General features: G+C 34.4%; 1 protein-coding gene across 4 annotated transcripts in view; it reads left to right on the plus strand.

Moving 5' to 3' along the window:
• The window catches only part of SMC1B (structural maintenance of chromosomes 1B), a 66,253-nt gene that overhangs the window by 29,035 nt on the left and 23,715 nt on the right, over positions 1–13,503 (plus strand). The window contains exons 1-12 of one of the 4 annotated variants that reach the window (XM_070755267.1): positions 30–241; positions 1,786–1,894; positions 2,265–2,453; positions 3,161–3,273; positions 4,341–4,544; positions 5,940–6,178; positions 6,280–6,538; positions 8,311–8,451; positions 10,062–10,144; positions 10,567–10,774; positions 12,506–12,691; positions 12,846–13,025. In XM_070755267.1, coding sequence (XP_070611368.1) covers positions 1,786–1,894; positions 2,265–2,453; positions 3,161–3,273; positions 4,341–4,544; positions 5,940–6,178; positions 6,280–6,538; positions 8,311–8,451; positions 10,062–10,144; positions 10,567–10,774; positions 12,506–12,691; positions 12,846–13,025 — 1,911 coding nt within the window. In that variant the 5' untranslated portion in view covers positions 30–241. Of the gene's footprint in view, positions 1–29; positions 242–1,785; positions 1,895–2,264; positions 2,454–3,160; positions 3,274–4,340; positions 4,545–5,939; positions 6,179–6,279; positions 6,539–8,310; positions 8,452–10,061; positions 10,145–10,566; positions 10,775–12,505; positions 12,692–12,845; positions 13,026–13,503 lie in introns of those variants that run through there. The other 3 variants (XM_070755268.1, XM_070755266.1, XM_070755269.1) reach the window with 3 other exon arrangements.

Here is a 13,503-nt window from a genome sequence, read left to right on the forward strand (position 1 = left end):
GCGAAATAGCCTTTCCCCTCAAGTGCAGCGCGGGATCGCCCGATTGGGCGGGAAAGGGGTTTGTCACGCTGTGAGGCGAAGGGTCAAAATTTATATACTAAATGTATAAGCGCTTATATCATTCTTCGCGGGTCTCTGGAAGAGGGAGATAGTCGCCGCCCGTTATTTTGCACGTTTGAAGGGCTTGTCTTACACGGTCTGGCGAGATATTGGTACCTCAGTTGAAATTCTCAACCGCGTGGTTCGTCGTCCATCTTTTTTATTCCTTTCCAGCATTTAAAAAAAAAAATTCTTCGCCTCCTTTGAATCCAGTTGATATAAATACCTAAATGAACGCACTAGAGTGTCTTCCGTCCCCTGTCCTATAGTCTCTCCTATATCTCGTATTTCTTCTCTACTATATTCTCTACAACCATTATTGTGTATTGGACAAAATAAATTTTAAAAAAAATAAAAAAACCTCACTGGGTGCTCTTCGAGGGATTAGTATTTAGATGTGTACCCAAAATGCTGATATTTAATTTCTTACAGAAATTACACAAAGAGGAAATGCTGTTGAGGGCCCACGTTCAATAAATGCAAAGGGCAGCTTGAAAAGGGGAGGGGGGAGATAAGGGATCCAGCACAGTTTTGTCTAGTCTGCACTCAGGGAATCTTAATTTTTAGACATTTGGGCCTTTCCTTAGTAATTACTGCTTAAAGATAATGATATTGAATTGGTATTGGCCAAGTGTGATTGGACACACAAGGAATTTGTCTTTACTGCATATGCCTTCAGTATACATAAAAAGAAAATACAGTATACATTTGTCAAGAATCATGAAGTTCAACACTTAATGATTGTCAAAGGGGTCAAATAAGCAATCAGGAAACAATATTAATATAAATCTTAAGAATACAAGCAACAAGTTACAGTTCTACAGTCATAGGTGGGAGGAGATGGGTGATAGGAGCACTGAGAAAAACATAGTTATAGTAATGCAGCCTTAGTGAATCCTTTGACAGTGGTGAGGGAATTATTTGTTTAGCAGAGTGATGTCATTTGAGGGGGAAATGCTCTTGTGTCTAGTTATCTTAGTGTGCAGTGCTCTATAGCGATGCTTTGAGGTTAGGAGTTGAAACAGTTTATGTCCAGGATGCAAGGGGTTCGTAGATATTTTCACAGCCCTCTGAATCATGCGGTAAACAGTCATGGATAGAAGGCAAGGTGGCAGCAATAGTTTTTTCTGCAGTTCTGATTATCTGAAGTCTTGTTGAGTTGCAGAACCAAGCCAAACAGTTATAGAGGGGCAGATGACAGACTCAATGATTCCTCTGTAGAACTGTATCAGCAGCTCCTTGGTTAGTTTGAGCTTCTTGAGTTGATACATACATACATATATATATATATACTGTATATATACTTGCATGCATGCATAAATACATACATACGCATTCCAAATGTCCTCAAATTTAAAAAAATGCAGCTAAAGAGCAGGTCATAATAAAACTCAGTAGACATGAACAAATGGTTAAAATTAACAGCATGTCCATTAGATGGTGCACACATTGTGTATAATATAGCAGAATGTAGCTAGTTTTGGAATGAGGTTAAAATTAAAATGAAATTAGAAAATTGGGAAATTTGCTTAAAATATGCTGATTGTACCAGCATAGTAAAACAGGCAGTATATAAAATCTTCTTAATTAAGCTCCATCATCAGGTGTATAAGTCTAAATGCTATTGCTATCAATTTTGGCAGTGCTCTGTTTCACATTCCCTTTGCTTTCCTTCCTCATGCATAGATGGGATACTTAAAGCTTTTGCTGATTGAGAATTTCAAATCCTGGCGGGGACAGCAATGCATTGGCCCATTCAAGAAATTCACTTGTATTATTGGTCCTAACGGCTCAGGTAATGTGTAGAAATTATTTATAGCAGTTGTCCAAATTTTAATAGCGTTGGCACCAAAAAAATTTATCACAAGTCTTTGATAAGATTCATCACTGTTTCTCTGTTTAACACCCTCTAAAATTAAAAAAAACACTCCCTGAGATTTTTCTAAAGTAGAAATGAAAACTTTTGAATTGCTTTCTTTGTGTCCACATTTAAAAAGGGAGAAAATTGTGAATTAGAATAGGATCTCAACCAGCAAATCATTAATTAGCAATGTATTGCAATCAATTAGGAATATACCAGTGTAGGGTGAATTGGTGAAAATGTTTTCATGAAATTTAAAATTTGCATCTCTAAAAAGCTCTTTTGGCATTTTATGCAATTAAAGGGAAATCAAATGTAATGGATGCCCTCAGCTTTGTAATGGGTGAAAAGGTATCTAATTTAAGAGTGGAGCACATTCGGGAATTGATATATGGGGCTCATGTTGGAAAGCCAGTTTCTTCAAGTGGAAGTGTAACAATGGTGTATGTAGAAGAAAATGGAAAACAGATAAAATTTTCAAGGATTATTCGAGGCAAGTAATTTTTTCTAAAAGTTTAACATTGTGAAGTATAAAGAAAATATAAACAACTGATTATATAAACACTAGCATTGTTTTGTTCAATTAAGTGTGACAATTTTATATTGTAAGCTGTTGGATAAATTCAGATTTTACAGAGTCTTGAAATATTTTTTCTGTCTGGTATATGATTCTCTTAGCATAACAAGAAGAGCAGAAAATTATGGCTTGCACCATATCACGTATTAATAATACAAATATATATATTATATAATCTAATATAACAGCATGACAAAATACAAATATTTATTAAAAATTAAAAAAGAAATAATTTGTTTTATTGGGCTTCTATATTGTATTATAAAGTGGTAAGAAGCATATTTAATGTTGTAAGCAATTTATATATGGTATGCTTGTGTGTGTGTATGTTAGTATAGGGGTTTTTCTTAAATTTATAATATTTTAATTAAATTGGATTATGTATTGGATTGTCTTTTCACTTGTTGTGAGCCGCCCCGAGTTTTCGGAGAGGGGCGGCATACAAATCCAAATAATAAATAATAAATAAAAATAATAACGAGATCTGTAGTTAAGTGTAAAAATAAAATTGTGGAATGCCATCCTCTAGAAGTAGCTACAGCTAATCTTTTACAGTGAAAATATATTAATTATTTATTTTCCAAATTTTGGATTGTGTACTTTGTTGCTTCTTTCCAAATTAGGCAATGGATCTGAGTTTCTTATTAATGATACTGCTGTCAAACGATCTATGTATACCAAGGCACTTGTGGAAATTGGCATAATTACAAGAGCAAAGAATTGTCTAGTTTTTCAGGTAAATATTTGTGCTCAAAATTTAATATAGCGTGAGTTACATGTTTATATTGTTGGTAATAATTTTTAATCTTGATCCAAATCTGTGGGTGATAAGATGGCTTCAACAATGACTTTTTAAAATCTTACAGCAGCCCATTTGCAAATGTTAGATACAACTATCGCTTTGGACAGCATGCCTTTCCAAAAATCTCTGTTGAATTGTAGTGATTGGTGGCAAGGAGTTCTTTTTTGCAAATTTGTTTGGCAAAGTATTAAAACTGCCAAGATAAGCAATTCTGGAGAGAGGTACTTGCATTGCAATGTCTTCAAAGTTAGTAACCAAAGGTGGCTTAGGCCTGGCCGTCAGCATCTGCTCATATCAAATGGAACAGTCAAATGCCATAAAATGTAGCAGGAGGACTACACTGGCTGCCAGGTTTCTCCTGAGCAGGTTTAAGGTTTTATTATTTAAAGTTTTAATCTACATGGAATGAGAATATCTGAGATATCTTCTCCAGTGCCAATCTCCCTGACTGCTCCATTTGTTATCAAACCTCTGCACACATCACTCCTTGGGTTGAGCAAAATAGTATGAATTATTCTGCAGCAGGAGAGAAATCTTTTTAAAAATTTTAATTTCTCGATATATAGGAAAAAACAGTGGTTTCTTTAACACGAGTTCCCTTTTTATATTGTTAATTTAATGTTTACTTCATTGCCCACTCCCCATGTTTGAAAGGAATTTATGAATAAACAATCTCAGTTGAATACAGTATATTTTCTTGAGATAGATTTAAATGTTACTTTCAGTATCTGGAGTAATTTATGCACTGTCTCCTTTAACAATTTTTTCCTGACGCTAGTTAGAGGATTTATATATAGGACTCAAAAGAAATTTATGAAGTTAAAATCCTCATCTCTGGCTTTTCTGGATCTGAGTACTAATGATATATCAAATGATATAAATTTTATCAACAAAGAATGTGGGTTGTTTTTTGTAAAATTGGTTCTTAATGTCTTCTTTTCAGAATTCTCAACATTTTGTTCAATGTTGACATTTTAAAATAAATGGAATTATTGTTGTAGGGTGAAATCGAAGCAATTGTGGTAAAAAAACCCAAAGAAAGAACTCAGCTTTTTGAACAAATTAGTAACTCGGGAGAGCTTGCTGCTGAATATGCAAAAAAGAAGAGGGATTTGCAAAAGGCAGAAGATGATGCGCAGTTCAGTTACAAGAAGAAGAAAAGTGTTACAGCTGAGCGCAAACAAGCAAAAATAGAGAAAGTGGAGGTGAATTCAGGAAAAAATAGTTTTGGTTTTTAAATTAGGTTATAAAATGAACATTTTATATTTCAGTGGAAAAAAATCATAGTTCAGATTATATTTTTCAAATTAAATTTTGTGACACAGATTTTGAAACATAAGGATAAGGATTAAGTCATGCTAAGATACTGTTAATTTTCCCATCTTATTTTGACTGTTATAAATAAAATGGTAACACAAGAAAGGTTGCATAGTAGTACTAGCCCTTGTTCAGAATTTTTTTTTTAAATGAGTATTCTGACTATCAGAACCAGCTTAGGTGCTATTAATTTTATGAGAGTCCTTTTGAAATTTGAAACATTTTAAGATTGAAACAGCTGACCTTTGGAAAAATGTATTAATATTATGCAAATAATATTGGAAGTGTTCTCAATTTAAAATAGAATTAAGTTATTTGTGAAGAAACTATATACCCTAACAATGGGGTGACAGAAATTTCACCCAGATTTCCTTCATATCCTAAGCCAGGAGTTGGCAACCTTAAACACTCAAAGAGCCACAAAGTTCCTAATTGGAAGTCCCATGTTCAATTCTGGGGCCGACTGGAAGTCCAGTTCCCCCACTATAGAGTCTCCTAGCACAGTATCCTTTTTCCTCTACCTGTGCTAACCGAAAGCAGTATCAATTATGGAGCCGACCAGAAAACCCACCCCTTGCCATAGTCTCTCCTCTTGGCCTGCCATGCTCCCCCACCCCAGCTGAAGCTCCTCAAAATTGTACCGACCAGCAACAGGGAGCCGCAGCAGAGGAATGAAAGAGCCGCGGGTTGCTGATCCCTGTCCTAAACCATATGTACCTAACATAATTAAACTCAACAATAACAAAGTAAGGGAGAAAGAGAAGAAAGAAAAGAAGGATATAATTCTGTGTGTTGAAGTGTATTCTAGTCAGTATCTTCAACTCTTATTAAACAATTTTAGGAATTCTATAACAATAAAATTTAATATTTTTACTGTCTAGAAATTTTAAGAACTTTTATTACTAAGCCAATAATTAATATGAATACAATCTTTTCCTATAATATATGTCTAATAATAATCCTGATTAAAATTTCTTTATTATGAGAAAGGAAAATTATGGTAGTGAGGTGTGGATGGATCTGAGGCTCTCACTCTGATATGCTATTAATCATTTGACTTTTGGAGCAAAATATGTAGTACAATGCAGCTACATACAGGAACTACCTAGAGAGAATATTCTTATCTACAGTTATTTATATGGTCTCTTAATGGATGTACAGTAAAGTATTACAAATGTTAGCAAAATATGAATATAAACTCTTTTTGAAAGGCATGTGCTTTACTCACAGTCAAAATCTAGCACTGTGTAGGAGTTCATAGATAATCATTTTGTTGATTATAGGCAGAACATTATCAGGAGTTGTTTGAAGAACTGTCAGAACAAAAAAAGCATTTGCAACTTTTCCGATTGTATCACAATGAGCAAAAAATCAAATTTCTGAATAATAAAATGGCTGAAAAGACAAAAATTATTGATACTAAGAAAATGGATGTTTCTCATGCGGAAGAAACCATGAAAGCCAAGAAATCTGCTTTTGGGGTGTTAACTAGAAGCAGTCAGCACATTGAAAAAGAAATTAGGTAACTGCATCTAACAAATAAAGTCTGCCTCTTATCCATTTATATTAGAAATGTTTGGACTTTCTCAGAATAACCTTTTTTTGGAAACTATTCCTTTCTAGGGCTCTAGAAATTATATTGAACCAAAAGAGGCCTCAGTATATTAAAGCAAAGGAAAAAACGTCTCACCAAATTAAAAAAGTAGATATGGCTAAAAATAAGTTAAGAGATCATATGAAAGAGCAAGCAAAGAAAGAAGAAGGCAAAAGGGAATTGGACCTGGAGTTGATCGAAATTGATAAAGCTTGGAGAGAATTTGAAAAAAGGGTTGAAGAAGAGGCACAACATAGAGAGAGAGACGTTTTTCTGGAAGAAAGTCAGGTAAATTTCAAGGCAAATAAAAATGTTACGTGTAATATTCAAAAGAGCAGATTAGGGCTTTAATTTGGATAATTGTAGTTACATATTTAAATCAGAAATTAATGGTTCTTTATGGTCATCATTGCTATACAATATTAATAGTGATTTACACTAAAGGAGAGAGAGATATAGTGATACAGTGTTCCCTCGATTTCCACGGGGGATGCGTTCCGAGACCGCCTGCGAAAGTTGAATTTCCGTGAAGTAGAGATGAGGAAGTAAATGCACAATTTTTGGCTATGGAAAGTATCACAAGCCATCCCTTAACACTTTAAACCCCTAAATTACCATTTCCCATTCCCTTAACAACCATTTGCTCACCATTATTACTGGTACTCACCATTGAATAAGACACTTAGTGATCCTGATATTTATAAACATAATTATTTATTAACAATAATTACTTTTTTTGTTATTTATTTGCAAAAATTATTAGTTTGGCGATGACATATGATGTCATTGGGTGGGAAAAACCGTGGTATAGGAAAAAAACCACGAAGTATTTTTTAATTAATATTTTTTGAAAAACCGTGGTATAGGCTATTCGCGAAGTTCGAACCCGCGAAAATCGAGGGAACACTGTATTGATCAATCTGTGACGCTAGGAATGGAGAAACCTTAAGTTCCAGTCCACTGTCCATCATGAAAACTTGGTAACTGGGCCAATCACTTTCAATAGGGTTGGAGTGGGGAAAAATAGAAAGTATGCTGCTTTGGACTCCAGAATGATGGCAAGATATAAATATAATATATAAATGCAATAGGTTGTGTGCATCTATATGTGTGTGAGAGAGATCTACAATATATCTACACATAAATACATAATTCAGTCTTGAATGTTAAATCCTTATGTGCCTTCTCTCTCCCTTTTAAATTTTGATGTATAACCAATTACTTATATTTTCTTCCTAAAAAGTTTATTTAGATGAACACCCACCCTTAAAACTTGAATGACTTGACTTCTAATTCACTAGACCCTGCTGATGATATCTGGAAGAATATCTTACTTTGCAAGTAATAAGATTTAAACAATCTGAGGGGAAAACTAGAATATTTTTTGGGAAATACATTACAAGGGAGTTACCATAATGCTAAATAACATAACCCAAAGGAAAAGACTTAAATTTCATACTCAAATTTCATTGGGTAACAATTAGCATCATATCTGCCAATACTATAATGGACAAGAAATATACCTCTACAGCAGATAAAATGAGGATATAATAGATAAATTCTATGAAAAGTTAAAGCTTTTCATTTAAAATAACCCTGATGGGTGATTTCAGTGTGCTAGTGGCAAATGTGAAGATCTAATGTTACTTAGATCTTAGAAATGAACATGCTGGGCTATCTATGCAATTCTCTGAAGAACAATACATTTGCCTTGGATAATAAATTGTGTGTGTGTGTGTTTGAGCCACTGTTGACTCCTGACAACTGCCCTGTAGTTTCTTGGAAAGAGTTCAGAAGTGGTTTGTCATTGTTTTCTTCCCAGGACTGAGAAGAATGGACTGGTTTTGTGTCTTAAGGGAGGACTTAGTACATAGTCTCCCTGTTTGTAGCAGGTAGTTCTTGATTTATAACTTCATTTAGTGACTTTGACATTACAATGGCACTGAAAAAAGTGATTTTTGACCAGATTTCACATTTAAGACCGTTGGATTATGATTTATACGAATTATTTAGGGATACAGTCCCATATACATGATGAATATTGTTCTGTTTGTGTGCAGGTAAATCAGTATCATGAATTGAAAGACTTAGTTCATAAAAAAGTAGCCACATTAACTCAACAACGAGAAAAACTGCTATGGGAGCAGAAGGCAGATATGGAAAAGATATCATTTGATCGACGAAGACAAAACGAAACTAAGGTGTGTGTGTGTGTAAATAAATCATTATATGTATGTATATATTATGTATGTATGTATGTATGTATGTATGTATGTATGTATAAAAATCGATTTGGGAGCCAAAAACAATGTCCAAAAATAATGAGCTCCTTTTTATTAGGGCCTGTGCTGAAGACTTAAAAGTTTAGTTTTGACATCAATGTTTGGAAAAATCCCTCGAAGATAATCAAGCAATAATTTTTGCAAGAATCAGTTTGTTTAAATAGATTGCAGCAGACAAATTGTATTGCCTATTGGATTTGCCGGAAGGATTGATAATTCCTTAAAGTTCAAAAGAATTGTGAAAACTCTGCAAAGTTGGTGATAAAAGTTGTGAGTGTGCATAAAAAGGCTTGAATTGAAGGGAATCTTTAGAAGAAAAAAAGTGAGAAGAAGAAACACTGACAAATGATATGTGCATAAAAAGTGCTGTTCTGTTTGATTAGGAAAGACTTCTTTAGTAATGCATTTGGGGAAAATTACAGGAACTACAGCAGATGTTCCCGGCATCTCTGCCCTATGCACAATCCTTTCTGTCACTAATGATATATTACTGTTCTTGGTACAGGAAAAATTACATTCATTTCAATAATTCCATTAAAAGTTACAACTGACAGGATATAACTAAAAGTTAGTACTGCCAGCACAATACTGTAAAATTCAAACACTAAAATATCTCCTTATTTTTTTAAAAAATATTAACACTAAAACTATAGACCATTGATGGCAAACCTTTCTTTCCTAGCGTGCCGAAAGAGCGTGTGCGCAAGCTATCATGCATCTATAAGTGCCCACACCCATAATTCAATTCCCCCATCCCCCAGAGGCCCTCTGAAGGCTGGAAACAGCCTTTTTCTGGTGGGCCCAGTAGGTTCATGTTTTGCCTTCCCCAGGCTCCAAAGGCTTCCCTGGATCCGGGGGACAGTAAAAACACCCTCCCCCATCCCCCCAGAGGCTCTCTGGAAACCAAAAACATCCTCCCAGAGCCTCTGTGAGCCAATAATAATAATAATAATAATAATAATAATAATAATAATAATTTATTAGACTTGTATGCCGCCCCCTCCAAGGACTCCAAATCAGCTGGCTGGCACACACATGCACGTTGGAGCTAAGCTAGGGCAATGGTTTGTGTGCCAGCAGATATGGCTCCGCGTGCCATCCATGGCACCCGTGCTATAGCTTCGCCATCACTGCTATAGACTAAAGTGTGGCCTCTGAGGGCCAGAAAAAAGATGTAAGAAAATATTAAATTAGAAGTTTTTAAAAGAAAATCTCAGTGAGTTTACCCATGCCAGTACCCTTAATTTTCTTTTTGACAATTTAAGTTGTGGGTGGCAAAATTTAGCTATATTGTATATAATAAACAATTCCTTATTTTAGAAGATAAATCAAGAGGAAAACGTTCATTATAACCTATAACACTCATCAATAAAAGAACAATGGTACTGAAAAAATGTTTTTGTTGTAGTAAATTGAAAAACATTTTATGAGAAGTTAAACACAACAATAATGATAATTTTAAAATTCAGGAAAATTATTTAAATATTTTATATGTAAAACCATTTTTAATATATCTTATTTAATTTTAGGAAAATATAAAGCATGTCTTAGAACAGATAGAAGATAATGAAAGAAGAATGGAGAAGCTTGTGGAATACACTAGGACATGCTCGTATGTATTTATAGTATCTATTGAAATTAATAATTTCCTGCACTAAAGCTTTTAAGATGCAAATCTTGCTAAACTTCATTTGGCTTTCTATATTACCTAACATATTTGTCCAAATGGATTATTCAAGAACAGTCTAGCTGCACATACTATGACCTATATGTCTGGTGTATGCTCAGAAGTTCTGGGCTGAGTATAATAATGTTACATGCCGGTAATATATGATCTACTTCCTTCAGGTTATTTATCTAGGTATGTACTCATTTCTCAAAACTCAAGATATGCATCTCAATTTGGGACTTGCAGACTAAGAGCACTTGACTTATAGTCATTAGCCATCAGAATTTATACTAACTTTATTTGGCATTAAATTATTTGTCCAATTCTTCATTTTATTTTTTTCACTTTTTTGTCTCGAATTGAAGGGAATCTTTAGAAGAAAAAAAGCAAGAAGAAGAAACACTGACAAATGAGATTCAAACATCAAAGATCAGAATAGCCGAAATAAATGAAGAACTGAGTAAAGTTGTTAGTGATTTACAGAATGCTAGAATTGATGTCCATGAAGGGAAACGCCAGCAGAAGAGAGCAGAAAATTTGGAGAGCCTCAAAAGATTATATCCCGATTTTGTGGTAATTAGATAGACTAATTATTTTAATTTCACTTCGCTTCATTTACAAATAGATAACTCCTTTAAATAGTACATTCTTCTTGGCTATTCGGTAATAGTGAACACTATTAAAAACAAGCTCAATGCCATGGGTATAAATGCAGCAAGAACTGTCAAGACAGATTAGTAATATTTTTCAATATGAGTTTAAACCAGGTTTCCCAAAGTGATCAGTACTGATTCTCAAAGATTGATGGGACTATCCAAAACTTTGATGATGATGATGATGTTTCATTGCCCCATCAGCCAGATGTACAGACTGGATTTGGCATTTTTATCTATTAAGTCCTTGCCATGGACCTTGGAAGGACTTGATGGGCAGGTGTTAAAGGTATCATCATCACAGGATGTCAGCTATTCCCCAAAAAAGCTGATTTTTGTGTTTGACTAATAGTGATTTTGTTACTTCCAATGGTTTTTAAATGGTGGCTGCAGTTGTTTGTTATAGTATTATTCATAGAACTATTCATTAAATATATTTTACATTATTTTCATATAATAAATGTTTGAGGATGGATTAAGCAATCTGAAGCTTCATGAAGGGGTTGATGAGCTGAAGAGTTTCGGAGGCCCTAGTTTAAACAAGCAAACATTAAAGCAATTGACATCAATTTTTTATTTTTTTAATGTACAAACATATATGCCACCTACTCACCACATGCTAACAATTCACAATTATGAAAACATAAATAGTAAATATCTTTTGTCAATTAAATACTATTAAAATAGTTTGCTGCTGCCTAATTATCCATTGTAAATAAGTTACCTTCCTGAAAGTGGGACCACTCTGACGTAGAGCAGCAGACTATTCCAAATTGAGGGGGCTTTGAGTATCTGCAACCCCGACCTCTTCGGGGGAAGTCATGGCTCTTGCTGTGGTTAGGATATATTAAGTGTTGTATTCATTAAGTGCTGATTCACTGAATCCACTTGGAAGAGATTCTGGGCCATCTGGAAGAGCAGCCCACATAGAGCAACCTGCAGTCATCTCACAAGGAGATGAGGAAGGACTTTGGGCCAGGAAGGCCTAAGATTGTTGGATGAACTGAAATTAAAGACTTTTCTGAGAATAGCTTCCCATTGCTTTTGGGACTATCAAAAAGCAACATTATTTATTTGCTGTTTTTCCATAAACGTTTATGGGAGGTTCTTGACAACCGGTGTCTCCATCAGTTGAAGTAATTTTATGCAAAAACAATATGAATACAAGTAGTCCTCAACCTATGACCACAATTGAGTCCTGAATTTATGTTGCTAAGTGAGACCTTTGCTAAGTGAGTTTTGCCACATTTTACAACTTTTCTTTCCACAGTTTGTTTGTTTATTGATTGATTGACTGATTGATTGGATTTGTATGCTGAACCATTGTTGAACCATTGCAGTTTTTAAGTTAGTAAGAGGGTTGGTAAGTGAGTCTGGTTTACCCACTGACTTTGCTTGTCAGAAGGTTGCAAAATATTATCACATGATCCAAGGACACTTGCAACTGTGATAAATATGAACCACTTGCCAAGCATCTGAATATTGATCACATGACTATGAGAATGCGGTAATGGTCGTAATTGGGAAAATTGATCATATGTCACTTTTTTTAGTGATGTAACTAATGGTGAATGGTCACTAAATAAACTGTTGTAAGTCAAAGACTACCTATAGTTGCAAATTAGTACACTTTTTTTCTTTTCTTTTTTAGTTTGGAAGACTCGTAGACTTGTGTCACCCCATCCATAAAAAATACCAGCTTGCTGTCACCAAAGTCTTTGGCAGATACATGACTGCAATTGTTGTGGCCTCAGAAAAGATAGCTAGAAATTGCATTTGTTTCCTCAAAGAAGAAAGAGCTGAGCCAGAAACGTTCCTTCCTCTGGATTTCCTTGAAGTAAGCTGTTGAAAGAAAACAGTGGCATCTATTTAATTCCACTCCACGTGGAAAGATCATGATATTTTAAATTTTATTCATTTTTATTGTATTCTGACACACACACACCTCGCTTTTGTAATACAAGGAACACACTTTCTATACCATTTTATAGGTTGAAGCAATCAACGAACAATTAAGAGAAATAAGAGGAGCAAAACTGCTGATAGATGTCATACAATCATCCTTTCCTCCATTGAAGAAAGCTATTCACTTTGTCTGTGGAAATGGTCTTGTATGTGAAACAGTGAAGGAAGCAAAACAGTTAGCATTTGATGGTCCACATCGACTGAAAGTAAGTACAAGGCAGATGAGTTTTAAAATAAAGCTTTTAAATTGTAGGCGGAGGCAGATTTTTTTCTTCTTGTTTTTCTCCCCAAAAGCTAATGTACCTCTTATACTCTGGAGCATATTATACTCAGAAAAAACACGGTAATTATTTATATAGCATCATCTTAACTTCAAATGGTTGCTAAACAGTCATTAAGCATAAAAAATAAAAAATGAATATTTTGTCAAAAATATCAACAATATATCAACATGTGCCCAGGAATCAATTTAGTATAGTTATAGTTTATTAGATTTGTATGCCGCCCCTCTCCGAAGACTCAGGGCGGCTCACAGCATAGCAGTAATACAATACATTACAAATCTAACAATAAAAAATTAGATCCATTTAAAAGACATTAATAACATAATAAAACCCCTAGCTATGCAGTCACACACATTCAACCTAATCTATCATGCAGTAAGGCCAAAAATATAATAAAAAG

This window comes from Erythrolamprus reginae, chromosome 6 (genome assembly GCF_031021105.1).
Source record: "Erythrolamprus reginae isolate rEryReg1 chromosome 6, rEryReg1.hap1, whole genome shotgun sequence".
Lineage (NCBI taxonomy): Eukaryota > Metazoa > Chordata > Lepidosauria > Squamata > Dipsadidae > Erythrolamprus > Erythrolamprus reginae.